Source organism: Nematolebias whitei, chromosome 9 (genome assembly GCF_014905685.2).
Source record: "Nematolebias whitei isolate Nwh7 chromosome 9, NemWhi1, whole genome shotgun sequence".
Classification (NCBI taxonomy): domain Eukaryota; kingdom Metazoa; phylum Chordata; class Actinopteri; order Cyprinodontiformes; family Rivulidae; genus Nematolebias; species Nematolebias whitei.
Genome location: NC_056506.1, coordinates 31,865,125 through 31,891,277, shown reverse-complemented (window position 1 = coordinate 31,891,277; position 26,153 = coordinate 31,865,125). Strand labels below are relative to the sequence as shown.

Sequence of the window (26,153 nt, the reverse complement as noted above, 5' to 3'; positions counted from 1 at the left end):
AGTTTAGAGTGGCAGAAATGAGGTTATGTACTTCAGATGTCGGTCGGTTTATGTTTCTGCAAACATATCAATATTTTGATTATTCTGAGGATAATTTTATTGGTAATTTTATTCCTTATTGCCGTGACCGTCTCGTGTGTCGTTTTTGTAATCTACAATTTTAATTTTATTTTATTTTATTTGGGGACATTCATGATCTAAGCTATGATTTTGTGCAGTTTTCTTCTCTGTGACTCATTTGATTAATCGTTTTATAAAAACAAACATAAAGAGGATAAAAAAAAATAAAGGCTCAATGAGTTACAAGACATCACCTTGTGGTTTATTTCTTTTTTACTTTCAGCCTAGGTTGAGTTTATCAAGCTGTCATGGAGATAAATTTCCATTTTTAGCCCTCTCGGACTTACAGTATACTTTAGACTTAAACATGATTCATTTGTTTGTCTGTAGAGTCAAACTCCTGTATCACGTGACAAAGGCACCGGCATCAATTTGTCATTTCCCTGAAGTCACCCACGCGGCTTGGAGGCGCACCGGCTCCACACGCAGCAGAAACAGCGCACTATGGCCTGTCTTTGAGCCTCCTCATACGAAACTAGTGCACACACTAAACCGGCAATCCGTCACCATCGACGCCTTGATCATGGACCTGTGGTCCAGAGGGTTATTCGGGGGACATCGAAGAGGTCAATAGTACTTCTGAAGATTATATTATCAGTTTTTGAGCGCTGTCATTTTTTTTGGACGTCCTGGGATTTGAAGCACTCCCATCTACCGGTTAGCAACTAAGAAGGGCATCACTCGTCTGTTGAAGTAAAGGACAAGAAAACTACAGATTTTTTAAAACCGAGGACCGATCAGAGACCGATACCTCTATCCGACAACACTGTCACTGTTGGTAACTGGTAAGAAATGAACTTTGGGCGGTGTTGCTAGCTTAAAGTACACCGAGCAGGGCTTGAGTAATGTCGAAGGCATGCAGGCTGAGTAGGCCCTGCCGCTTGTCAGTTCACACACCACATGACAAGCAAGCTAATTCGTTTTTAGAAAACAAACAGAACAAAATAGAACATGTTTATTGCAGGAGTTTGACGTTTCTTCGTCGGCTATTTGAACTTTAGGCCCCTTTTCGCGCTTCCTGGTCGAAGTTATCTTCACGTTAGCTCAAATGACAGCTGGTAGCTAATCTTCGCCGGTGTTGTGTCGAAAAAGGCACCCCTGCTGGTCATCGTTGTCACTACTAGTAGTTCGCGCTGATGTTCACGTTTTCTTAGTGTAAAAGCAGGTTTCCTTGTGGAGACAGTACCCTGATGATGGTAGTATGGTCTGAACTTGTTTGTATGTTCAATGTATCTGCTCATAGCTTGATCAAATGTCGGTTTTTATGTTTTTGTGTGTAGCCTGTCTGGCCCGTATTGTAACATCACGGATTAGAGCTAAACCGCTGGCTAATGTTAATCGACAATGGCTTTACCTTAACTTAAACGGTCTGAAATGTGTAACACTTGAGTCAGGGCGGGTTTAGTTGCTGTTCTCATGTGTTTTGGTGCAACTATTTGGTCTCTCGGATATTATGGTGAATAGAATGTACGTTAAAGTTAAATATGAACTAAGCCACGTAGCGTAACTGCAGATCATGCCCGTAGTAGCGGACCACGTAACATTAGCTGGCTAGCATTTTATAAGCGGCCACGCTAGCGGGCCATTAAAAAAATAGTGTATCGCTTCCTGGCTAAGACTTAAAAATAGTTTAGTTGAGTGCTTATCAATTGTATTTATGGTTCACAAAGCCTGTTATCTTCTTTGTAGTGGAACTAGATGGAATCCTTGTGCGTTAAAAGCACAGAAGCATGGTGTTGGCTAACAGCTAGCTATAGTTCATGTGTCAGCAGGTGCTATTTTGTCACGTTTGCGAATGGTACTAGCGTTTATACTCTGATTTTAATTAGTTTAACATATCATGGCTATCTAAAATTGCCTAAATTAATGATAAAATGAGTATTTAGTCTCTACGATTAAAGTAACTGGTAGGTTTTCCGTAAATACTTATTTGAACAGCCTATTTGCACAGATGGAACTAGCACAACAAGTCTCTGTTAACGCAGCAAATGAACTTTGACCCGAGGTATCCATTTTCTTAAACTTATTGAAAACCAAAACGATTCAAACAGTTGGAAATTTTTGTTTTGCTTTTTTAAGCCTTTACTGACCCATATGCTTGCCTTTATGTCAGCCTATCATTTTCGAGGTGATTCTCGTATTTATTAAGTGTCAGACTACTTATCACTTAATTTTCATTGTGATGGACCTAGTACAAGGCTTTTACAGTTTGATTTACGAAATTCAGGACACTTAATAGTTTTTCAGACTTTATGCATTAAATATGCTGTTCCTAAGTGAGGGTGGTGGTGGCTTTATCTTAGGCAAAACCTCAGACCACACCCTCACTGCTACATTAGATGGTGCCACACTTCATGTGTGTTTGTACAGCAATGTTTCTACCTAGTATGGGCAAAATTATATTTGAGCTAGATTTGTGGTACCTGCTTGCAATACTTTGTTACAATTTATTTTTTTCTAGTTTAACATGCAATTGTTTGTAAATGTGGCATTTCTTTTTCTTGTCCTTCTCAGAACGGCTGGCAACACACCGCCACCCTAATGCAGACCCACAAAAGAACGTGAAATGAACAAACCACCACAACCTATAACGGGACCTACTACTGTCCCAAACCCATCTCCCTCCCCTGGACTGACACAGGTGAGATCATTGCCAGGTAGTTATAATGTTTTTGTAGTTTTTATGCGTGTGTGTATTAAATTAATATTCTTGTTCTCTTTTCTTTCAAGGCTGCTTACGGGCCTGCGCAGCCACCTTCTCTTGTTTTTGCAACCCCTCCACCTCCACAAATGAGCTCTGCCCAACAGCCAAGACAGGTAGTCTTTGGCTACATGCTTTTTCTGCATCTTTGATTAAGTTTTGCATTTAGCATCTTTATATGTGTTATCTATGAAAACCCTATTCGTTTCCTGCTCTTTCACTTGGCATTTTGACATGGCTTCTTCTGCTGTAATGCTTTGGTTAAAATGTGTTAAAACGTCCGTCTTCTCCTCAAATGTCAGCCTTGACTTCTTTCCTCTCTTCTGCTGTCCTCCCAGTTTGCTACAGGGCCCCGTACATTACATCAACAGGTACTAACTTTCTTCACTTTTACTTACATCCCCTAATAATTTTTGTAATGCACATTTTCACATTCACTGGATAGGAAATCAGACAGAATCCTGTAAATTTTGTATATAGCTTTTAACTTTTCCAGAAGGCCACATCATTCTCAAAATTTATTTTTTGACAATCTTTTTTATTTAATGTTCATGATAATGTGTAACAGATGTTTTATTTTGCTCTGCACTGAGTCAATGAGAGTAAAATTTCCAATTTATAATTTTGGAGTGCCATTTAAGTCAATTTTGGCACACTTAATGTTCTATGTCAGCTGTGTTTTTTTTTTTTTTTTTCAATTCACACCAATATGCCTAGTTAGTAAATGTAGTCTTTCTGTTTAAAAAAAAAGTCCACAAAACAACTAAAATAGAATATATCTGGAAACCTGAAATTGTCTAATAGTTGTGCTGATTTCCATGTTTGTCTCTAAACAAAGTCAGTTTGACTCATGACAAATTATGGATGGCTTTTCTTAAGACTCAAAACTATCCAATTATTAAAAAAAAATGGATTGGATGGTGTGAAATAGCACAGTTTTCCAGTCAGTTTGTAATCCATTTGTATGTCTTTTTTAAAGCCAGTATTACAAGGTAAAATCCTGACAAGTGTTGCACAGAATTCACTTTTTCTTCACTGTGATTTGTGGGTTGTAGCAAAGGTGTCATTGTGGAGACAGACATCTGCTTAAAAACTAATTGGGAAGTGTAATAACTCAGTTGTATAATACTAAATTGTATTAACTCAAAACCCATTATTATTAAGAGTTTTGTAAGGAATTGTAATTCTTTTTTTCCTTGTGGCTTGGATCATTCTGATCAATGTTCCCTTGTCATCTTTCTCTCAGCCTATTGGCATCTAAACCAGGAAATGAGTGTTGGCTCCGTTGACATAAAATCTATTAACATCGCACTTCTCTACAGGGTCTGCAGTGTTTTGTTTGTGGTTTTAAATATGATTATTCTGAAAGAATTGGATTAGTTTCTGATTTTACAGTCATCCTGATTGGTGCATCCAAGCTGCAGCTTGTGAGGTCTTACCAGATTGAAGCTGTATGACTGAGTTTTAAAATGATTCACGTGAAATATTCCTGCAATACAACTAAAAATTAGAATTTATCAGGTGGAATAGAGATATGCCGTGAGTTGGCGTTTTGAGACATCATGTTAAAAAATTAAGGATGGGAAATGTTTACCACCCCACAATGCCCCATCACAAAGTTCTATGTAATTTCAATAGTTTTACCTCTTTAAAGGGCGATGTACCTCCCCAAGATCTGTCTCTGTTTAGCCTCTGGTTCCTGGTGTCCAAAAGGAGGCAGTAGAGTAGGGGCCTGCCAGAACAACGTTGCTACGAAGCACAATGCAAATAAACCTTCAAAGGTGTCGTCCTAAAGTGGGATAAGAAAGAGATTTTGGTACCTGTAATTTTTATCAGTATCTACACACACAATTTTTAAAAAAGAATTTGTAACCCCTTACAAATGGGATTTAAATGACGGGGTAGGATTTTATGTTCATGTATTTTTGTATAGAATGGCATGCGCATTGATGGTTGAACCGTTCGCAGCTGCGAGATACGCTCTTGCTTCTCACAAATCTTTTCTCTATTACACCTTATAATCTCAACCTTTCTCATTGTCTGTAGTCCTCATTTTCACCTTAATCTCACTCCCTCTCTTGCTCTCTGCTCATGTGTTGTGCGGCTGAAGGGTGGATACAGAGCAATACAGGTAACCGCTTTTCTCTTCGCTCCACCTCCTCTTAATTTGGGCTATTCTGAGTTTGGTAGAAATACATGACCTGTACAATGTAGATTCTGTCTTGACGGCAATTAAACTTGATGTAAATGTTAGCATCTGCTATAAGTTCATTGCTTCCAGTGGATAAGTGTGTGTGTGACTGGACGCACATGCACGCAAATGAGCTCTAACCTTTCCTGACCAGGGTTCGGTCTGCAGTAGTTGAGGCCGTAAACGTAAACAGAGCAACAAGTTTGCTTCTGTTGTTCTGCATTTCTCATATCTTCTATTCTTTTATTTGTTTTCTGTCCAGAGTTACTATCAGAATCGACCCGCAATGACCACCAGTGCTCCAAGGGTACCTACAAGTAGTGGGCCTCGACCTGTTGGACCTACGCATATCTACCCATCCAGCTCCCAGATGATGATGATCCCACAGCAGCAGCTGCAATTTGCCGGCTCTCCTCAGAGCTATTTTATCCCACCTGGACAGGTTGGCTCAAGTTAATAGTTTTTGTTCACACACATTAACATTCAGCTCTGTAACCTGTTCACATAAGAGTTGATGCTCATCAAACTACCACGGGATTTAAAATAATAATGTTTTTTGCAAAGGAAGGTGTTCACAACAACAGATGTAGCATCATGTCACATTTAAGTTCTGGGAATTTTTATACTAACATAAGGGTCTTAGGCTTTTCCAAACAAGTTGGTGGTGTTTAGAAAATGTATATACGGTAGATTCCTTCTTTGGCCCCAGAGTTTTCATTATTCGATAGCCAAATACTCTTTACTTTATCTTTTTTTACCTTAAGGAAAAAAAAAAGAAAAATCTAAAATGTCCTTCAGTGAAACTAAATGAGGCTATATTGTTTTGCCACTGCAAAGCATTATTTACTAAATATGCTGATGTGAAATTTGAAAAATGTCTAAAGATAGAGAAACTTGTTCTGGCTTTTTGATGCCCTGCTTACACAAGAGCGATTTCTGGAAAAGTTAGTTTTTTTCAATGTTGTGGCAAATTAATAAATAGATAAAAACAAACAAAACAAAAAAAGCGTTGACATTGGGCTGATGTAGTTTCCTTGCCAGTCTGCGTTGCCTGATCGGAAACAGAACTATAGGGAAGATCAAGTTTGTAAACATAAGTGCTCATTTTCGCTCATGTGCAGTTTGCAGGATGGCAGAAAGCAAACAGCCAACAATGAATGAGACATTAAAGTAGAGAATCAAACCATAATTAGCTGCTGTATATTTATCAGACTATGCTATAAAGCTTATCCCCGAGCCAAACATTAACAACAATGTTGTTTAGGAGGATCTGATTGAATTTCCATGTCTGTTCACCAGTCACTGAAGGGTTACAAGTCACTTATAATATAGCGGATAATAAAATATACCGGTAATCATAATTTCATGAGTCTCTCTCTTTTTAACCCCCCCCCACACACACACACACACACATACACGCACACAGACATGCACACATATTTTGAACAAATCTGGACCATCATAAACTTGGGAAATCATAGTTTCCTGTAAATTGGTCAGATTGCTAAGAGTCGGGTCTATTTTCTGTTGTGTTCTTTGCTCTTCAGCGAAAACAGGTTACACTTTCTGAAACAGTTGGTTTTTTTTTCAGTACTGGTTAGGATCAGCATGTGTCCAGTATAACATGAGCTATTCCTCCACATAGGCAACAGATCACAGAATTTCATCTGCCTCATAATCAAGAATCTAATTTGATGGGAAATGAACACTACAGACACGGTCCTCATTCAGAATCCAGCCCTTTCTGTTATTTGCTGTGAGACACTCTTTCCCTCCATCTGGGTCATTTTTACTCTGTATTTGGCGCCATGAAATTCTGCTAGCCATTTCCCACCTAACTGTTCATCCAACCACAATGTAGGATTAAACGATTATCATTTAAATTTGTGAAGAAGCAAGTGATGTATAAAATTAACAGCGCAAGTTGTTTTTCTGCCAGCCAGCGATGATTTGAATTGGGCATTTACGATTGCGATGCCACGTTGATCATCCTTATTGTACAGTTGTTCTAAAAAAATATTTAGACCCCAACTGTCATGTGTGCTGAGTGAGGTGCACTTTTGGGGTAGAGAGGTTATGAGATGAAGCTTGTGCTGTGCATTTGTACAGAAAATTGAGGAGGTCTAAAAAGTGGTAATTATCATTTATCTGGCAACACTGATGTCAGGATCATTGTAAGCATGCATATATGGTTTATTATAGGTTTGTCAGGCATTAACCTGGAGTTCTCATTTGTTTCTTTTGTATTTTTGCTTCTGCAGTACCGCACCCCATACATGACTCCTACCCAGCAGTATCCTGTGTCCAGCGGTACAAGTTTCTACCCAGGAACTAGTCCTGCTGAATACCCCGGTTATGGTAAGGGCTTCAACCTGAGACGAGCAACAATCAAGCACAACAACAAACAAACTATTTTACAATTGCCAAAAAAAAAACAATTTGCAAGTTTGACCTCTTGAGTCAAAGCCAAATTTGTGTCACTGTTGGATATGTTCTGGTTTTGCTTGATTGTTCATCTATGTGTAATTATCTTTTGTATCAAAACACTGCTGTAAATGTTGAAGTGCCAGTTGCATGTACGCTGGCTTGATTCTGCTTTGTCTGTGTTCTTTCTCTCTGCAGTCACATGACACACTGCCTTCTAGGTTCCATGAAATGACTTGAGACCATCTGTCTGATGGGTCTTTATTCCTTAATATATTTGAGTTGGCTCTAAAAGCAGGAATCTCATTTGACTATTAGTGAATTGTTGTTTTGTAATTAAACTGTACTGCACTTTCTAAATGAGAAAAGGCTTTAAAAAAACTTCCATTCTACTCTTAGTTATTGTGTGTTTTTAAACTGCAGGAACCCATTTATAGGCATTATGACTACACCCAGTAAATGTAGAGTTTATTGTAGTCCCCATTATTATTCCTACAAGAAAAACCGTTTGATTGCAGTTTTATAAAACTCTTTCCTCCTTTTTTTAAAGTAAAACCTTTATCATCATATGGGAAACGTTTAATATATTTTGAACAGGGATTAAACTAGTGAATGGTAAAACGTGACTACTTTTGAAAAACTGACCTTTAATAAGGCGGCACAAACACTCTAAGCACTGATAAACCATTTCCCATTATAAACAACCATCCATCCATTATCTTTTACCCGCTTCTTCCATTTTGGGTCACGGGGGTCACCGGTGCCCATGTCCAGCAATCACTGTGCGAGGGGCGGGGTACACCCTGGACAGGTCGCAAGTCCATCACAGGGACACATAGAGACAAACAAGACAAACAACCATTCACTCTCTCACTCACACCTAGGGACAATTTAAAGTTACCAATCAGCCTAACATGCATGTTTTTGGTCTGTGTGAGGAAACCGGAGTACCCGGAGAAAACCCACGCATGCACAGAGAGAACACGAAAACTCCACCCAGAAAGGCCCCTGGACCGGGATTTGAATCAGGCACCTGCTCACCGAGAGGCAGCAGCTCTACCAGTTGCGCCACCGTGCTGCCCCATTATAAACAATCTTTCCTAAACTTGAGTTCTAAAAATCATAAACAAAATGGGGAATAAAGAGCAACAAAGTACAAAGTTTGCTCAACTAATATGATTCATGTTAATAAACAAAATGGTATGTTAATTGTTGCTTGCATTACTTAGGTGTTTTTTTTTTTAATTTTTTATCCAATGCCACTGTGACCATAAAAAATGGGGTCTTCACTGAGCTCCCTGGTCTTATTAATGATAAAACTCTATAAAGTGACTATTAATGTATATGCTTTGAGTTTTAGCCTTTGCTCCCACATGAGTGCAAGATGGTTGTCATCTAGTACTGTAATAAAAAAGCCTGCATCTGTATTTAGTTATAAAAAGCTGTAACCAGGATAAATAGGAGAAAAATACAGTGAAGCTGAAGTTCGTTTCATGGGACCTTCTTAACACCCTGCTTCCTGTAGATCCTCTCATTAACTCATTCTGCATCTGTCTTTTCCTGCCCTTTCTCCTTCTTTCCTCCTCCCGTCCCTCACCCCCCTCCTCTTCCTTGCTGCGTTCAGAGCCCTCTCTTGCTGCGAGGGAGAGGCGGGGTGGTGGGGGGAGAGGGGGCGGGCGAGAGAACGGTCGTCTCTCTCTCCACGGTGCTCCTCTCGCCTCCCAGCGCTACCCCGGTGAGTAGTGTGTGTGCTTGTGTTCAGCTAGCGTCAGTGGCAACAATCTTTGTGGCACTTCCTGTCTACTTACATCCTACATTTGTTCTTTTTCTAACTGTAACATTTGTGCAATTTTCCATCTAGATGGTTTAAATTGTGTAGCTCATATCTAACGATGGATGCCGGTTGTAGTGTGATTAAAAAAAAAAAAAAAACGAGAAAGAAATGCTTTAGAATTATAGTAAATATTAGGGGTGTAACAACACATTTATTTTAATATGAACAAGGACAAGGCAACAAACACGATGGGGACAGCTAATCAATCAATTCTTAGGAACGTGCTTTCACTTGTTTTGCTTGTTTTTGCTAGTTGCCACAACAGAAAAGCAGTAAAGAAATATATTTACTATGTGATTAGTTTCAGCTATCTTTACATGATGATGCAAATGTCATGTATGCATATAGCCCAGAGCAGGTAGGGTGCACGCAGACTGTGCCCAAGTTCATCACTGGTTGCTGGGAAACCGAACTATACTTGTTTTTCTTAGCCGCAGCATTCGTGCTTAAAACTGTCCATTCTTTTGTTATCTGCCACTTGTCAGGTCGTGGGGCCTGCAACTTGAGCAGGAAGGCTCAGACATCTCTTTTCACAGCCACCTCTTCCAGCTCTTCTGGGAGCATTCCAAAATGTTCCCAGGCCAGTCAAGAGACACAGTCTCCCCAGCTTGTCCTGGGTCTTCCCAGGGGTCTCCTCCCACTTGCCCAGAAAACTTCCCTAGGGAGGAGCCTAGGAAGCATCCTTACCAGATGCCCAAACCATCTCAACATTTTCCTGTTGATGTGGAGGAGCAGCAGTTCTACTATGATTATCTCCTGGAAAACTGAACTTCTCACGCAATCTTAAGAAAGTCCAGCTACCCTGTGGAGAAAACTTGAGCACGTTTATCTGCAATCTTTTTTTTTTTGGTCAGTACCCAGAGTTTGTGAGCATAGGTGGGGGTAGGAACGTAGACTAACTAGTAATCAGTGACTGCTGCCATGCAGCTAAGCTCCTTCTTCACCACAACAGGCCGGCACAGAGTACGCAATATTGCAGAAGCCACACCAATCCGTTCGGCCATCTTGCACTGAATTTTTTCTTTACTCAAGAAAAATACTTAGATGTTTTAAACTCCTTCACTTGAGACAGTACCTCACTCCCAACCTAGAGAGCAGTCCACCCTTTCCTGACTAAAGAATATGACCTCAGATTTTGAGCTGCTTCACACTCTGCTGCAAACTGCTCTAGTGAGAGCTGGAGATCATGGTAAGGTGACGCCAACAGGTCCAGTCATGTGCAAATGACTAAAACATAATCCTGAGGTCAGCCAGGTTATGGATGAATGGACCAACCCCAAAGCCCCCTGAGTCAGCTTCCTTTATGGAAAACGTTGTTGAATTGAGAAGGTTTTCAAAGTATTCTTTCACCACCCAAAAGTATCATTGACTGAGGTCAACTGCACCCCACCTTACTACACACAGCGTTGATAAGAGAAAAAGTTGAGAGGTGCATTCTCTTTGTCAGCGCAGCCATGGAGACCCACTGGTGTCTCCACACTGTGTTGCATGCACAAAATTGTCCAATTTCCTTCCGTGAGTTCTTTATAAATTTTATTTGACTATCATCATTTTAGCTGGAACTGTTGTGATAATGGATGCATTTTATAATGGCCTCAGCTAGCAGCTCCTCAACAAATGCTGCTGTCGGAGAGCAGCTGACTGCAGCTACTTTTCATAAAAACTCTCACAAAGTTCTTTACAACCAGGTGGAGAGTAGTTGACATCTCAGCTCCTATCTTCATCCAAGTCCAAAGCATGACTATCATCAGTCTGCGGCCAAGGGGGTCCTGGTGCCATGCTCACTTATAGACACCCTTATGTTTGATGTTAACTGCTGGCATTTGTCAACCGGGCTGGGGGGGAAGGGGGATAGAAGCAGAGTGCTATGTTAGTAGCATTTTTGCTAGCACGTCTATTGCGCACTGCTGGGGCTAGGTTCTGTTGACGGGGCGGGACGCCCTTCTTGGATAACGATAGGGGAAACACTCAGTTCAGATCACAGAGGCTGTTCCTCCCAATCATGCCCCTCCAGGTAACACTGTTGTTACCCATGGGCACAGAAGTTCCCCAGCAGAATGAGGAGTTCCCTAGCTGGGGCATCTACTAGTACCCCTACTATAGACTTCAAGAAGTTCTGGGTACTCTGAACATTCATTCTACACATACTGTGTGTAGGACAAACGTATTCATATGCTCAGGTTTAGAAGTTTGTACTTGTCAACATCCTCACCACACACCTCTGATATGCTGTTGTTGGGTCTGTAAATGTGATGCGAGTTTTGTATGTGTGCAAGCAAATACAGAAGACTAGACTTAGAAAATTGTTTCTACAACATTAACATCCAGTGGCATAAGTGCACCTAAAAATTGATATCATGTCTATGAAAAAGGTATTGAATAAATTTTAAGTTATATTTGTGCAAATTAACCTTTTATTTTTTTATTTTATTTTTTTTCTTCTGAGCAGCAGGAGCATACTATCCAGCTCAATCACCGTACTCTGCAACAGTCCAGCCTGCACCGGTCATGATCAACCCAGCCCAGCACCAGCAACAAGCCCCGCCTCCTCAGCAACTGCCACCACAGCCACAAGGCCCACCAAAGAGGGAACGCAAACAGGTAGTGTTTCAACAAAAGAGCAGCACGCCTCTTGTGAAACATGAATGAATAAAAAATGTGGCCTTTGTTCAATGTGGAACTTTCCTTTACCTCCACATAACAATGACATTGTAATGCTGGGTGGCAACTATAGGTCAGGAGTGACAGAATGTTTGCATAGTGCTTATTACATTTGTACATATCTTAAACTTGATTTTTTTTAATGACAGATAACGATACGAGACCCCAACCAAGGTGGGCGTGATATCACAAAGGAGATCATGTCAGGTGGAAGATCCTCCACCACACCAACGCCCCCACAGGTAAGACAAAGCTTTCAGAAGTCATTTTAGTTTCTTAGTACTTGTAAAATGGTAAATGATAAATGAACTTTACTTATATAGCAACTTTCTATATTATCAAGACACTCAAAGTGCTTTACACTACAATCTGTGCCCTCATTTACTCATTCATACAGCACTTTACTAGATCTCTACAAAGCTAATTGAATAAATTATTCTAAAGAGACTAATCAGTGCTTTATCACATTCATACACTGATGGGACACACATCAGAGACCATGAGGGGTTCAGTGACTTGCCCAGGGACACTTCAGCATGTGACTGCTTGTGGATTCAAACCCCCAACTCTCGCATTGGAGGACTACTGCTCTAACCACTCAGCCACAGCCGCCTATATTTTTTATTTTATTTTTTTCAATAACAAAGTACTATACAACTACCAAAGTTACTAAAATATAATGAAGTAAGTTGACACACTTCCAGCAAAATATGCAATGAGTCAATGCATAGGCAGTTTCTTTCGGCTGCTCCTTTCTTCATGGGTCATCACAGCAAGCGGACTCGCATGAAAGATTTGGCAATAGTTTTATGCTGGATTCCCTTCCTAACGCACCCTGGTTTTGAACCCGCAACCTCGGGTTTACAAGACCGTGGTACTGAGCACCAAGCTACCACAGCCCCATAGTTAATACATACTGTTTTGTAGTTAATGGACAGTTGATGTTTTTTTTTATTTATTTTTTTATACCTGAACAGTCCTGTGGAGATCTGTTTTCATATCTAAAGTTTGGTTTATGGTCCAGGCAAAGGGCTAAAACTATGTCTCCTTGAAGTGGGTGCGTGACAAAAATAGTGTATTTTTCTACTCTTACCACCTGTTAAGACACAGTCTTGTGCCCCCAATCAAAACTAGTTCTCACAATACTGAGCATTGTGTGATTGGTAAGGGCTTTGTGAACATGTTTGTTTATGAAAAGTGGCTGCAGATGATGCTCTCTGCTGAAGAGCTGTTGGCTAATGCTGTTAGAAAATACTTCCATCATTACAAGTGTTCCAGAAAAAAAAAAGATAGTCAAAGAAAACTTTTAAAGATAGTCAAATATGGTAACTTGTGGATGGAGATTGCACCATTTTTGTGCACCGAGACGAGTAGTAGAAGGCCCTTTTGCCTAGTTCAGTCCGCACTGAGGGAATACTGCAGGTAATAATGTCCTGAGAGCGCGCGCTGTAGCTGCACTCATGCAGAGACGTAGGAGGAGATGTATAAAGGCAGCAGACCAAGAAGTGAAATTAAAATAACATCGGTCCACGCTTACAGCTGCTCTGTCTGTCTTAGTTCTTATTGTGTGTGTGATATGTGCTACAGTGGGGGGGGACGTATCAGGACATCAAAAAGAGAACGAGAAAAAGTTGATCTCAAATCATGTCAGCTAGATCCAGTATTTCAAAATTCTGTGAAGTATTGCAGCACCTCCTGTCAACTGCCATCAATTAAGGTGCTAAAACTATTGCTTTCTGATTTCAGGCCTCCATAGCAGATATAAGTGTTGCCCAGACCAATGGTGAAGTTGTACAGACTGCCATTGCTGTGACAAGAGAAGGTGAGATTTTCCATCGTTTTGAGTTGCTAAAAAATGCTAAATGTCTGCACATTTTTCTAACTGAGAAAATATTTTAATGTTTCATGCTAACCAGATGAACATAAGGAACTCCCCTCCAGTGCTGATACTCCTCCACCGCCAGCTCCAGTAGACACTGAGCCTGTGGTAGAGGTCCAACTGGAAGTAGACCGCCAACTTACGCCGCCTCTTGAATTAGCTGCACAGACTGTGGCTGCTACAGTTTCTACTGAGGTGCTGCCCCCACTAATAAAGGACCAGCTGCCTCCATCTTCCCTCCCTCCAGTAGCAGCAGGTACCATTAGTGATGCAGAGGTCATAAATAAAGTAGGCTCTAATGTTAGTGACACAGTTGATGCTCCTGTTGGACCCTCAGCATCATTAGCGGCGGCACAAGACACACCTGTGAAAACAGAGGAGCCACAGGCTGCCCCATCTGAAATGGCACTCAAAAAGGAAGAAGTGGAAATAGAAGATGTTAAAAAATTGGAGAAAGAGGAGCAGACACCTACTGCTAAGTTAGAGCCTGCAGTTGAGGTTGCAGCAACAGTTGCCCCTGTAAAAATGGAAAAAGAGGAAACGGCTGCAAAAGCAACAAGTGAAGTTTCTCAGCCTCCCCCCTCTGCACTGGAACCTGCTGCTCCACAGGCCCAGGACGTCAGTCAGAGCTCTGCCCCTGAACCAGAACCCACATCGGCTGAAATAGCAGAGCCTTCCCTCCACAATGGCCTTCCTCAGGAGACTGAAGAGCTGTCTGAGGATATACCGGTTTCTAACACTACACCTCATGACAAACCTGAACCTGCTCAATCTCAGGAGTGCACACCTGTGGCAGCACACAATGTGGCAACATTACCAACGCAGGAGGAAGAGAAAGAGACACAAGAGGAAGAGTCGCATCACAAGAAAAAAGAAGATACGCCTCATCCCCCTGCCAGCTGCCCAGAGGAACCTACTATGCAAGGTAAAGTATTTGTTGTGGGTGTCACTGGAGCCCATGTCCAGCCATCACTGTGCAAGAGGCGGGGTACACCCTGGACTGCTTGCAAGTCCATCACAGAGCCAGATAGAGACAAACAAGAACATTTCACACTCACACCTAGGGACAATTTCGAGTTACCAATCAGCCTAACGTGCATGTTCAGTTAACAGCATGTGCCATTTTTGCAGATAATTTTACATGTAGTTCAATGATGGTGATAGTTTGCTTTGCCTGGAAGCAGACTTAATTTCATCACAAACATGCAAAATTTGTGAAATGGAACAAAAAGTAGAAGTTAAGCAAAGGAAAAAGTAAGCCTGTGGAGTAAGTGCTGTGGCTCATTAATGCGATGACATTAGAGTGACTGCCTGCTTCATTAAACAGATTTATTACTGAGGAAATGTTGATGATACACGGCAGCTTCAGTTACTGTAAAAAAATTTTTTTTTTAAATTTACCATAAAAAGGGTCGCTAAAGTGAGTTAATTAGAGATCCCTGACCTACCTCATGACCCAAGGTCATTCATCTAATAACTGAATTACCCGCTCAGAATGTCATAAAGTTTAGTTGAAGCCTGTCAATGACTTGTTCATTTCAGTCAGATGAGTTGAAGCAGGGAAACGGCTCAAAATGCAGGACTGTGAGCCATAAAGATCAGGGTTGGGGACCTGTGAGTTAGTTATGTTTTGTAAATGACATGAGAGAGATATCTGTTATACATTTAATGCGTCACGTTCCACTTTGGTCCAGCTGAGTTATGTTGGATGCCTCATTTAGTTCTGAAAGCTCCCGTCTGCAGCAACTGGCCGACTGCGTCTGATTTATGAATTGCCAGAGGAAGCTTAAAGACGAACTGGTCTGTGCGGCCGTTTCAAGGATCTGGAAAAAGCCTTTACAGAATGTGTGTGAGGGTGCATTCACACCAGCCCTGTTTAGTCCACTTTAATCGAACTCTAGCTCGTTTTCCTAGAAAGTCCGGTTTGTTTGGGGATGTGTGAACTCGCCATCGAACTGTGTCACGGAACAAAAAAGCGAACTCTGGCCCGGGCTAAAACATAGGTCTCGGTCCGGTAGAAGAGAACTCCAGCGCGGTTCGAGTACAGTGTGAATGTAAACAGACCGAGCCCCGCTCCGCAGGACAAACAAACATGCATTTCTCTGACCTTATATGGAGCTGTCAGCTGACTTATGTGAAAAACAATATTCTCCATGGTCTTCTGCCTCATCTTCTGCTCATGCTAAGTCCATTTTTAAAAAATGACAAAATATAACTCCTAAAACTGCTAAAACTTGATGCCACTTCGTTTTTATTTTTATTTACAGAAGAAGAAGACGTGTCTTCAGAGGTTTTTATGTCGTTTCTTTCATTAGTTCTTGGTGCAGCGCCCCCTCAGGCGAGCAGGGGAATAGGTTGGTTCAACAGTTTGACTCGACTGCACAGTGCAGTGTGAATGCAAACTCACCAGCTCAAATGTAAACAAAAGGTCATGAATATTGGTCCCGAACCGAACCGAGTCTACCGGACTATCTGGTGTGAAAACGACCTGAATCACCTCATGGGGAGTGGACACAGACCCATGTTAAAGCTTTCATGTAGGATCCTGCAGGTTGTGTTGGCCCCTAATTTTTGATGGTCACATATTTCCGAGATAGACTACTTTTTTAAATTTGCGTTTTGTTGTACTGAAAATAAATTTAATTCTTGGTTTTTATTTTAAAATTTGAGTTTCCTTGTTTCAGATGCCCATACAGGACATGGCAATGTGTAAACACTTTTCCTCCAAAAAGTGAGCTAGGTTTAGGCTTGGTTTTTTTTGTTGTTTTTTTTGGGACGTTGCATTACTGTAAATGTTTATCAACTTTTTTTTTTTCTGCAGCTACGTCTGTGCCAAAGAAAAAGAAATTCATGAAAGAGCTCAACAAGAAGGAAGCCATTGGGGACATGCTGGATGCCTTTAAAGATGTGAGTCTCATTTTCATACTCTCCAATAGACCAGCTCCTTAATCAGCATCTATTTTTAGTGAGATATTTAGTTTTTCAAATGGCATTCTCATTAACTAACTTCATTATTTTAATCCTTGCAGCAGGAGCCGGAGGCCAAATCTGTTCCTGAACCCGTACCCATTCAGGCCAGTCCTCCAGCTCCAGCTGAACCTCCGGCTGAGGTCGTCGATGAGACCTGGGAGGAGAAAGAGGACAAGCAGAATGCAGAACCAGACAAACCTACAAACACACTTGAGGCAACTGAGCATAAATACCAGTACAAAGAAGGTAACTTGTGCCTTTAAACCATTAAAAATGTAAAATTGTTAGTGTTGCATTTCAGTATTATTAATATTGGATGTAAAATTAATTTCAAAACTATTTAAGAATTGTTAATATTGTTACAGAACTAGTTTCACTTCCTTGAGTACAAATAGTTGCAATAATATATACATATATAGAAAAACAGTCTTATTACTTGCAATAAACCTACGTCTTCATCAGTTCTTTTGTTTTTGGTCATCACAACATTTTCTATGATTTATTGCAGCCCAGGCATTTTATTGCAACACTTATTTTGCTCACGGAGACATTTTGATGACGTTAAGTTTGATACAATAGACTACAGGACTGTTGTGTTTCACTCATGCCCGTTGTTTGCTACATCTTCATTAAAGGTTTTGAGATTTTCAACTAGACCGGCTTGAAGCTTTAGTACAATAATCTTTTTAAAATGTTATTTTTAAGAACAATGGAAGCCGATAAACCCAGAAGCGAAGAAGCGGTACGACAGAGACTTCCTCCTGGGCTTCCAGTTTATCAGCGCTAGTATGCACAAACCTGAGGGACTGCCCATCATCAGTGATGTGGTCTTGGACAAGGTAAGACGTTCAGCTTCAGTGGGGGGGGGGGAAATTCAGTAGATTATCTGACTTAATTTGTTGTTGTATAAAATGGATTTTTATCGCTCAAAATGCATTTTGTGTTAATGCTGTTGTTTTTTTAATTCAGGTAAACAAGACTCCACTTCGGCCTGCTGACCCAGCTCGACAGATGAGTGCTGGTTCTGATTTTACGCCCTCATATTTGGGAAATCTTGGGAGCAGATCAGTGGGAGGACCACGAGCCCCGGTGAGTTAATTGCGTTTCTCTTTTTGAAAACACACAAGTTTCTTCCCACAACATCTTCTAAATTTACATTGTGTCTTTCTTTTAGCCCCCTGGGCCACGGCGCTCCCAGCAAGGCCAGAAGAAGGTGCCAATAAGGATCATCAACAGCATGTCGCTTAATGATGATGTGCAGCTTAACAAGGCTGAGAAAGCCTGGAAGCCCTCTACAAAGAAGCCCGCTCGTAGTCATGGAAGAGAGGAAGTTGATGAAGACGACCCTGAACAAGCCAAAACTCGAGAGCTGTTCAAGCGTCTGCGCAGCATCCTGAACAAACTGACGCCACAAAAGTTCGAGGAGCTGATGAAGCAGGTGACGGACCTGAAGATAGACACAGAAGAAAGGCTGAAGGGCACCATTGACCTCATCTTTGAGAAGGCTATCTCAGAGCCCAACTTCTCTGTGGCCTACGCCAACATGTGCCGCTGCCTTATAACCGTAAGTCACGCTTTACTTGTTGTTGTCTCTGCTCTAATGATGACTCCACTTTTGTGCCACGTGTCTGGGCCACTGAAATCTCATGATGGTATTGAGGAACTGAAAGAGCACTGTTTCATCTAATCCAGATTTACTGTCAGCTGGTTGAATGTTGTTGACTTTATTCATAAATATGCAAATATGTCCTCCTCCAGTTGAAAGTACCCACCTCAGACAATTCAGGAAGTTTTGTGAACTTCCGCAAACTGTTGCTCAACCGATGCCAGAAAGAGTTTGAGAAGGACCAGGATGATGATGAGTTCTTTGAGAAAAAGCAGAAAGAGATGGAGGTTGCTAAAGATGTAAGAATTTTTTTCAATCAACTATTTATATGAAATTGAACAACTACAAATTCCAACAATAAGCACAAACCTTGTTTCCTCAGGAGGAGGAGCGTGAGCGTTTGAGGGTGGAGCTTGAGGAGGCCAAGGACAAGGCTCGACGGCGGTCGCTGGGTAACATAAAGTTCATTGGTGAGCTCTTCAAGCTGAAAATGTTGACGGAGGCCATCATGCATGACTGCGTGGTGAAACTACTGAAGAATCACGATGAAGAGTCTCTCGAGTGTCTCTGCAGACTTCTCTCCACTATTGGCAAAGACCTGGACTTTGAAAAGGCAAAGGTGAGTAAATTATAGGGGAAAATGGATGGAAGTAAAGAATGTTGGTAAACAAGTGCACGTTAAATGTCTTCAGTGATGACTTTGTCTTTGTGCCACGTGTCTGGGCCACTGATGATTTAGTGATGGGTTTGAGGTACTGAGGAGACTTTTGCGTCCATTAAAGCATTCTTACCCTTTGGCGTACACCAGTTTTACTTTACCTATTGCACATAAAAGCCACCTCTTCTGTCTTTTGCAGCCTCGTATGGATCAGTATTTCCACCAGATGGACAAAATCATCAAAGAGAGAAAGACGTCATCCAGAATTCGATTCATGCTGCAAGATGTTCTGGACCTTAGAAGGGTAATTATCTCATTCAAGATACTGCAATAAAGGAACTAATAATATGTGCTTATTTGAGTGCTGAGTTTTATTAAAACGAAATTTTGATACTGCACAACTCCTCTTTTGTAACAATAAATGCCTGGTTTTAACACATTTGACCCTCAGAGCAACTGGGTGCCTCGGAGAGGAGATCAAGGTCCTAAAACAATCGACCAGATTCACAAAGAGGCAGAAATGGAAGAGCACAGGGAACAGATCAAAGTCCAGCAACAGCTCCTATCAAAGAAAGAAAGCGGAGGAGGAGGAGGAGGCAGAATGGGAGGTAACGTGGGAGGCCGAGGCACCCACACACCAGGAGGGAGCCGGACGAGCCAGCCCCAGGACGAGGGCTGGAACACGGTGCCCATTTCAAAGAATCGTCCTATTGACACCACCCGCCTTAGCAAGATCACAAAGGTAAAAACAAAATTCTCTACACACGGAGTCTAGAACTGCAATAAAGTGTCAAGTAGTAGCTTTATAATTTTATCTTTCCCTCTAGTCTGGAGCTGTCGACTTCAATAATCAGCTACTGGCTCCTGGAGGAAAAGGCATGTGGGGTAGCTGGGGTAAAGGCAGCAGTGGAGGAAGTGGAGTTAAACCAGCAAGTGGAGATCAAGGTAAAATTCCTCTCTAAAAGAAGGAATTAATTATTTTTGTCCCCCGTAGCAGAGTGAAAAAGGGGGAGCTGGAGAAACAGTCAGTCCGTCCATAAACATCGTTTAACTTGAAAATTAAGTGAGGTACCGACTTCCATTTTGGTGTGTGGCTACATTCAGGCCTAAGAAAGGGTTCTTTCAAAAATTGGGTTGTCAGGTCAAAATCCAAGATGGCCACCCCCAAATATAGATTGTGTTCTGGATAATAATAAAAACAAAGCATTGGTAAAACTTTCTGGTGTGTGGCTGCAGCTAGATGCAAGAAAGTTTATTTTCGAAAATCACATCAAAATCCAAGATAAACACCAACTATATAAATAAACTGGCCCCCACATCATTTGGCCAAGGCCGCCATCGGCCACCCCCTGGCTCTGCCATTGTGCTTAATGGTGGATAAAAATGCTCCCTCCGCTCGCCAGGATTAACGCTGCAACGTTCCTCTGTACACAGTTATGGTGTTCTACTCTGTTATTATAACACCTACTCACTTAATTATCTCGCTCCAAAATCATTAATGTTTTATTCCTTGTTCAGTTCCAGTGCAGAAAAACACTTGTCTAGAAAAATACAAGCAATCGCTATTCAGATCCTTCTGCGATGAGGGACATTGGCGTACTGCGTGTTGTTTATCTTTGTGATTTGGGTTCTAACGCACACATTTTATTCAATTTAGATTCAGGGAGGCCAGCCACCAGCACCCTCAACCGCTTCTCAGCCCTACAGCAGTCTGGTTCAATGTCGTCTTCAGGAGACACTGATCGCAGAGTACCTCAGAGGTATTCAATACTTCTGTTCTCACTACAGTTCCCCATTTACTGCGTTGCTGACGTTTTCCTTTTTTGCAGCCTCTCTGTTTAAATTAAAATGGCCCTTGGGAATTTTTATGCGTGTAAAAAAAATATTAGAAATGTAACTTGTTGCTCACTCCTAACTTTTAGATCAAGCTCCAGTCGCGAGCGGGAAGGTGACAGAGACAGGGGTGACCACGACAGAGGTCGCTTCGACAGATTTACTCGCAGCGAGAGACGCGACGGGAACCAAATCACCAAGAGAAGCTTCAGCAGAGAGTCGCAGGAGCGTGGTGGCAGGGGCGGAGACGGCCGAGCCCCAAATGAATCTGTGCGCCGTGTCGCCAGCATGACCGATAATCGGGACAGAGGAAGTCGAGACAGAGGCAGCAAAGACAGGGGAAGTCGAGAACAAGGAAGTCGAGACCGAGGAAGCCGAGACCGAGGAAGCAGAGACCGAGGTAGTCGGGATACTGGTCCAACCAAAGACCTCCCAGGTATAAAACTTAACAAACGGAAGATTTCAATAGATTTAAGATGCACAAACAAGATGAGCAATATTTAGCTTGTGTTTTTACCTTGTTTTCCTTTAGCTAAGCGCGAAAGTGCTCCAGCTCCTCCCTCTCTTCCAAAACCTACCATGACTGAGGAGGAGGTGGAGAAGAAGTCAAACGCCATCATTGAAGAATACCTCCACATCAATGATGTGAAGGTACACATGGAGCCTAGAAAAGTACATCTACATTAGTTTAGAGCAAAAGTAATTGGTGCTAACATGTCTCGTTTTCTCTTTGGCGCTGTAGGAGGCCTTGCAGTGTGTGGCAGAGCTCAATAGTGTCTCACAGCTTTATATATTTGTGCGCAGCGGTGTTGAATCGACACTTGAACGCAGCACAATTGCAAGGGAGCGCATGGGCTCTTTGCTGCATCAGCTTGTAAAAGCAGGGACATTACCCTTGCAGCAGTACTACAAAGGGTGAGCATTTGTTAAAAATAAAAATCACATCAGGGCATCTGCTGTTAAAAAAAAAAAAAAGAAGGCTGATTTATTTTTGAATCTTGTTGCAGGCTACAAGAGACCCTGGAGTCAGCAGAGGACATGGCCATAGATATACCTCACATCTGGCTCTACCTGGCTGAGCTCCTTACCCCCATGCTCCATGAAGGAGGAATCCCTATGGGACAGTTCTTTGGGTGAGTGCTGCAACAAAAAAATAAATGTAATCAAATTCATCTAAATGTTCAAGGTTCTTGAATTTTGGGTTTAGTCAGACAGTCATAGATCATAATGATTTTATTAATTAGAAAATCTATAGGTCCTTAACTTTATATACTTTGTTGTTGTTTTTTTTTTACCCAAATTAACCAAAAATTTGTTTTTTATCCATTTATTCAAAAATCAGTTATTCATACTAGAGCTGCAACAACGAATCGATAAAATACATGATTAAAAGTGTTGGCAACGAATTTCATTATCGATTCGTTATGTCGCGCGATTAAGCGTCTTTCACGGCGCTGCAGGGCCATTTTGTTCACCTGCAGTTCATTGTCAATGCTGACTGACTGAATAAAGTTTGAAGAAAAAAATAAACTGCAGCGCGAGTTGAACAGAGCGAGGTGGGAGGCGGAAGCAGAGCAGAGGCAGTTTTCAAAAGAAATTAAATACATTTTACAAATGACCGACGAGGAGAAAACCGTTCGACCCAAGTCCTCCGAAGGAAGACCAGCAGCAAGTGCTGTCATAAGCCCCGCCCCCTCTCAAAGCGCCAACAGACGACCCCCCCCCTGCCCACAGAGTGGCACACTCACTCACAGTCATTATTATGCCTTAATGTCTTCATCTGGTAACTGAAGCTGAGGATCCACGCTGGTCTAACAGCAGAAACTGAAAGTCGATTGAATGTCACAGGACATTTTCCCTCTGGAATAAAAGATTGTAAATCAAATAGAAACTAGGTCGATTATTTTCAGCTGGAGCGCTTTAGAGATCTGAGCGTTCATCTTAAACATCCATCCATCCATTATCTTTACCCACTTGTTCCATTTTGGGTGACGGGGGTCATCTTAAACATAACTATCTGAAAAAATAAAAACATTGGGGGTTTTTTTGTTTATTTTTTTGGCTTTTGGAACCAATGTTGTAATAATAGTTCATTAAACAGCTACATATTGTTAAAAGTTTAAAGAAGGAAAGTTTAACGTGGCGTTGTTGTCTTTAGGGAGATCTCGAAGCCTCTCGTGCCTCTGGGGAAGGCTGGTGTGCTGCTGGCACAGATCCTCAAGCTGCTCTGCAAAGAAATGGTAAGAACATAAATCTAAAAGCAGCATAATTGAGTAATCTATTATTATTTTGTACTTCTACACATTTCAGCACTTAAATTGAGTTTATCCCTCCCACCAGACTCAGAAGAAGGTTGGGACTTTGTGGAGAGAAACGGGACTAAATTGGAAAGATTTCTTGCCGAGTGATGAAGACGTGAACAAGTTTGTCACTGATCAGGTAACCTAAGAGATGTTGGACAACTTCTTTATTAATTTAAAGTTACTCTGTTGGGTTCCTGCTTTGCTGTGTCGTCTTTAAACGGGTAAATGACTTGCTTGCCTGGTAAATGAAACCGAGCTGCTAAACCTGTGCATCAAGACTTCTTTGTGTGTTGCGTTTTCCAGAAAGTTGAGTTTACCACAGAGGAGACGGAGACAAAAGACGTTGGCAAGAAGAAAGTCCTCAGCAGAGAAGAGATGAGCAAAGAGCTGGACAGACTTCTGGAGGACAAAGCCAACAACCAGCGCATCAGAGACTGGATCGAGGTATGTGGCACCACAAGGGGCGGGTCTGATTGTTGATGCATATGACTGTTTTGGTTGTGTCTTGTCTTATTTGATGGCAATTATTAATTACCTAGTGATGGTGACCTTTGTTTTATGCAGATTTTTAAATCAGTGTATTATATTTAACCAATATGGTTTTGTTTTAGGCTAACTTGGATGAGCAGCAGACCGCTTCCAACCAGTTTGTACGAGCACTGATGACCTCAGTGTGCCAGTCTGTCATCATATGTAAGGATGACTGCCTGTTTTGATCTCTACATTTGTGTGTTGTTTACTTGTGTGAAGAGTAAGAGATTAGTTGTTAAACAAACAAAACCAGCGTTTTGTGGCTTATTTTGTAACTAGAAGGATGATATATATGTTTTAACTTTCATCAGGTGACAACGCTTACAAGGTGGATGCACAGCAGGTCAACCAGAGGGCCAGCCTTCTGCAGAGATACCTGTGTGATGAGGAGAAGGAGCTGCAGGCCCTTTATGCCCTCCAGGCTCTCATGGTGCACATGGAGCAACCTGCCAGTGAGTGCTCTGGTTGTTTGATGAAATGTAGAGAAAAGTGCAGGATATATTAGAAGCTGAATGTTCTTCGTATGATTTTTGATAGGATAGTAATTATTCTGCAAACAGAACTCAGTGTTTCATCCCCTCCCTTGCATAAATTTAGTGGGCGAGAGCCAATTTAGTGGGCGAGAGCCAATTTATTGCACCGAGACAGTTCTTTGAATGTCAGGGAGGGGTCAATACTGACCTTTGTTCTTTGTTTCTGCAGACCTGCTGCGGATGTTCTTCGACGCCCTGTACGACGAGGACATCATCAAAGAGGACACCTTCTACAAATGGGAGGCCAGCAAAGATCCTGCGGAGCAAACGGGGAAAGGTGTGGCCTTGAAATCAGTCACTTTCTTCTTCATCTGGCTCCGCGAGGCCGAGGAGGAGTCGGACAAGGACTAAGGGGACGGAAATATAATCTGCTGCCCCCTGTTGTCGAGACGAGGGATCTACAAAGAGTAATGGACAATTTATAAAGCCGGAGTGGCAGACTAATCAGTCCTCAATGAGGATAAATCTTTTTTTTCCTTTTCTTTTCTTTGAGAGATGAACTTAAAAACAATAATTTCTCTCCCCTCCTCTCCTGCTTTACACAGCAAGTGTCCTCATGAAATAAACTTGAAAACTCTTCAGCAGGACCGCTTCTGAACAAGGTGTGAAATGTCCCACATCACTACGACGTCTCGTCACCGTAAACACAAACCAACCGGCTGCTGTCATTCTTCTATGCCTAATAGCCTCTGACGTGCAGAAAGAAATGGCAAGGGTGTGCGGTGTGGTGGGGGGGTCATGTGCTCAATCCAAACACAGGTCTTCTGTCTGTCCTTTATTGGAGCGTGCAGCACGACTGAAGTGTTTCTGTGAAAAATACACAAACTAATAATTTGTCTGATGGAGTTTCTAAAGCAAAGGTTGTCTATTTTTCCTGTTTCCCTTTTTCCCCTTACAGAGGACTGATGTGGACTTGGACTACTGGGAGGTGGTCTTAATGCTTCCTCTAAGCCATCCTCTCCCACCCCCCAGTAGCAAACTACACTGACTGATACTTCCTCTTGACCTCCTCTGAACTTAAACCTGACTCTTAAAGACCTAATCACAGCTAAAACTTGAAATCTGCAGAAGAAATTGACTTGATAAGATATATATATATATAAATATATATATATATATATATATAAAGAGAAGGCGTGGGGGAAAAGAAAACAGAAGTGATCTGAAAGCCTTTTCTACTTTAAGTGAAAACTCATTTCAGGACCTTTCTGTAAATATATAACAATTATGATATACTTTTTTTTTTTTTCTTCTTCTGTTTTTATTTTTCAGAAACGGTGATTTTCTGATATAATTGCAGTGTCTCCTTTTCCAACACAAACAGTTGTCCAGATGCAGAGAGGTGCTTTAGATTATCCATTGATTATTAGTTTTATTTGAATTGTGTAAATATGTTTTTTGCTTTCTTTATTTAAGAAATGATTGCTTCTTTTGCATCAAACTGGAAAGAGGAGGTAACCAAACATTACAAATAAAGGAGTTATTAAGTTGCAGAACAGAGTTTTGAGTGGAATGCCTTTGATTTGATGCTTTTACTGACATCATTTTCATGTTGCACTAATCACTATTTACCTTTTACAAGCCGCGATTTATCATAAGGCTTTCTGGAGCTCATTTAAAGTAGATATTTTTCCATTATTTAAGCTGCTATAGAGAAGATTAACAATATCTGAAAGTCTTCAGAAATGAAAGAAAAACCTGACAGACCTGAGGGGGTGACAAGTTGTCAGTAAATCGCTCCAGTCACCTTTTTGGTACTAAAATACGATTTATTCCTTCCAATATTGTATTTTTTGTTTGCTTTTGGTATTTTTCATTGATTCAACCCAAATAAATGAAATAAGTTGTAACTAAGTGCATAAAGCTCCAGTTTTAAAACTTTTTTTTTTTTTTTTTTTTTTTTTTTTTT

General features: G+C 41.3%; 1 protein-coding gene and 2 non-coding genes across 8 annotated transcripts; all 3 read left to right on the top strand.

Moving 5' to 3' along the window:
• Positions 1-503: 503 nt before the first annotated feature.
• eif4g1a (eukaryotic translation initiation factor 4 gamma, 1a) lies at positions 504-25,381 on the top strand. Of its 6 annotated transcripts, none has more exons than XM_037682213.1 (32): positions 504-905; positions 2,635-2,761; positions 2,851-2,937; positions 3,160-3,192; positions 4,932-4,952; positions 5,275-5,454; positions 7,274-7,370; positions 11,720-11,871; positions 12,081-12,173; positions 13,678-13,753; positions 13,848-14,735; positions 16,632-16,717; positions 16,840-17,026; positions 17,486-17,619; positions 17,750-17,869; positions 17,955-18,344; positions 18,539-18,685; positions 18,769-19,005; positions 19,244-19,348; positions 19,496-19,786; positions 19,872-19,989; positions 20,702-20,804; positions 20,967-21,313; positions 21,410-21,528; positions 21,620-21,792; positions 21,885-22,010; positions 23,036-23,117; positions 23,218-23,316; positions 23,484-23,624; positions 23,792-23,873; positions 24,023-24,163; positions 24,414-25,381. In XM_037682213.1, the coding sequence occupies exons 2-32, from the start codon at positions 2,687-2,689 to the stop codon at positions 24,593-24,595; spliced, it is 5,112 nt and encodes a 1,703-aa protein (XP_037538141.1). In that variant the 5' UTR covers positions 504-905; positions 2,635-2,686; the 3' UTR covers positions 24,596-25,381. The 6 variants fall into 6 exon arrangements, with proteins under 6 accessions (XP_037538141.1, XP_037538145.1, XP_037538146.1 ...); XM_037682214.1 differs by lacking the exon at positions 504-905 and adding an exon at positions 1,234-1,316; XM_037682215.1 differs by lacking the exon at positions 504-905 and adding an exon at positions 1,234-1,319.
• Positions 18,376-18,452, top strand: LOC119415316. Its single transcript, XR_005187049.1, has one exon. It is a non-coding gene; the product is annotated as a small nucleolar RNA SNORD66 (small nucleolar RNA).
• Positions 19,073-19,149, top strand: LOC119415317. Its single transcript, XR_005187050.1, has one exon. It is a non-coding gene; the product is annotated as a small nucleolar RNA SNORD66 (small nucleolar RNA).
• Positions 25,382-26,153: the final 772 nt, after the last annotated feature.